Source organism: Priapulus caudatus, unplaced genomic scaffold (genome assembly GCF_000485595.1).
Source record: "Priapulus caudatus unplaced genomic scaffold, Priapulus_caudatus-5.0.1 Scaffold98, whole genome shotgun sequence".
Classification (NCBI taxonomy): domain Eukaryota; kingdom Metazoa; phylum Priapulida; class Priapulimorpha; order Priapulimorphida; family Priapulidae; genus Priapulus; species Priapulus caudatus.
Genome location: NW_014577159.1, coordinates 167602 through 169544, shown reverse-complemented (window position 1 = coordinate 169544; position 1943 = coordinate 167602). Strand labels below are relative to the sequence as shown.

Sequence of the window (1943 nt, the reverse complement as noted above, 5' to 3'; positions counted from 1 at the left end):
CGATTGTCACAAGATAAAGCTGACGAAAGTTAACGATTGTCACAAGATAAAGCTGATGAAAGTTAACGATTGTCACAAGATAAAGATAAGAAAAGTTAACGATTGTCACAAGATAAAGATAAGAAAAGTTAACGATTGTCACGAGATAAAGCCGATAAAAGTTAACGATTGTCACAAGATAAAGCTGATAAACGTTAACGATTGTCACGATATGAAAACGAACATGAGGATACACCACTGACGGTGAAGAGCTTGTAAGCTCCTGTTGAGATATCTTTTTTCCAATGTACCGTCCAAAATAAATAAATCAATCAACACAGTTTTTATAGAGTAGGTGTCGAATATCAGTGCCATTGGTTTGTGTTAGATATAGGTGGAATAGGGAAACTCCGTTGCGTTGACCCTGTTGTAATTAACTATATAATTATGATAAATACGTATATTAGTAGAACAACGTCAAATTAGCGGCTGCTTCGAGCATTTTACGCGGGCTGGGCAACCAAAAGGAACACTCCCAGGAAGCTGAAAGTTGCAGATGTGAATTTATAATCTATTGCTCATGTTTCTTTATCACCACATCAAACAGAATTTCTCAGCATTGTGCTCACGAGTTTTTTCGGAGAGCACGTAAACATCAAATAAAACATGAAAATAAATTTTGCTTTTCTTGAGATGCGTCTAGCGTTTATAATCACGCTCTGCTAAATCGCAAAAATTTTAACGTAGACTTACTCATCGTCATTGCGATGAACACGAGTTGCGCAAGTCCAAAAAAAGTTAGAACCACTCTAGATAATGCTGATCATTTGAAGTGCACAAGACGAAATTGCACATGACGACTTTCAAAGAAGTATATAATAATATATATATATATATATATTCCCATGTGTTATGTTACGTACAGGGGCTCATTTTTTCGAAGAGAAAAACTATGTAAAAATGCCTAGGGAACTGTTTACGATCGTGATGACGTGGTTTTAATAATCTTTAGTACAGCCCAAGCAAGCCATACGCAACTGCATGCATTTTGCGCAATAGGATAAGAACAACAGGTAACGTAAATAGTAAAAAAGAGAAGCGAAAAAAATCCACAGTAGATGGAACGTACCTTGATGCTTGATGTTTTGTGAAAAACTATCTTTGCCTTTGGTAGTATTTTTTTCTTGATGACCTCGTCCCCCAGACAGTGTTGCATTAGTTGTACGTTCCTCAGCCCTGCATCCTGTAATATACACGTGATGCATAAATTATATACTACACCAGGGAGCGTCTTGCTATACCAATGTACAGGGATAGGGCGCGGACACGTCGGCGACCTGTCACCCAATGGAAATAACGTAGGGCCGATATTAAGCATTTAATCTGTAGTGTGGCATGACTACAGAAGGTGCGCATCGAAAATTGCACCCTCGCTACTTCAATCACCGCTCTGTGGAAGGTCCCTTGCTATACCAATGTACATGGATAGGGCGCGGACACGTCGGCGACCTGTCGCCCAAAGGAAATGACGTAGGGCCCACGTTAAGCATTTACTCTGGGGTGTGGTAGATTCGATCTTAGACACAACCATGTTAATAACCAAGTGTTCCTATTCATAAACTGTAGTATACATCATATCAATTACGGCTCCTATACATGCACTATAGTAGTGCACATCAGAGAACCCCTGTATATACATTTACATGTTTATGGTATATGGGTATATATCAGGAGTAGATAATAGGGAATTCCCTATTATCTACTCCTGGTATATATATAAGCGAAGGTGAATAATGACAAATTTCTGTCATTCGAAATTTCACATGACGTACATTTTGTACATTTTGTACGTTTGCACATGACGTACCTACAAAATTGGTCATATACAGATAGATAGATAGATAGATAGATAGATAGATAGATAGATAAATAGATAAATAGATAAATAGATAGATAGATAGATG

At 37.8% G+C, this 1943-nt stretch overlaps 1 protein-coding gene across 1 annotated transcript in view; it reads right to left on the bottom strand.

The window, feature by feature from the left end:
- LOC106805050 (SCY1-like protein 2) overlaps nucleotides 1-1943 on the bottom strand; it is a 72309-nt gene that overhangs the window by 8849 nt on the left and 61517 nt on the right. The window contains exon 13 of the mRNA XM_014806523.1: nucleotides 1109-1222. Within this exon, the coding sequence (XP_014662009.1) occupies nucleotides 1109-1222 (114 nt within the window). The remainder of the gene's footprint in view (nucleotides 1-1108; nucleotides 1223-1943) is intronic.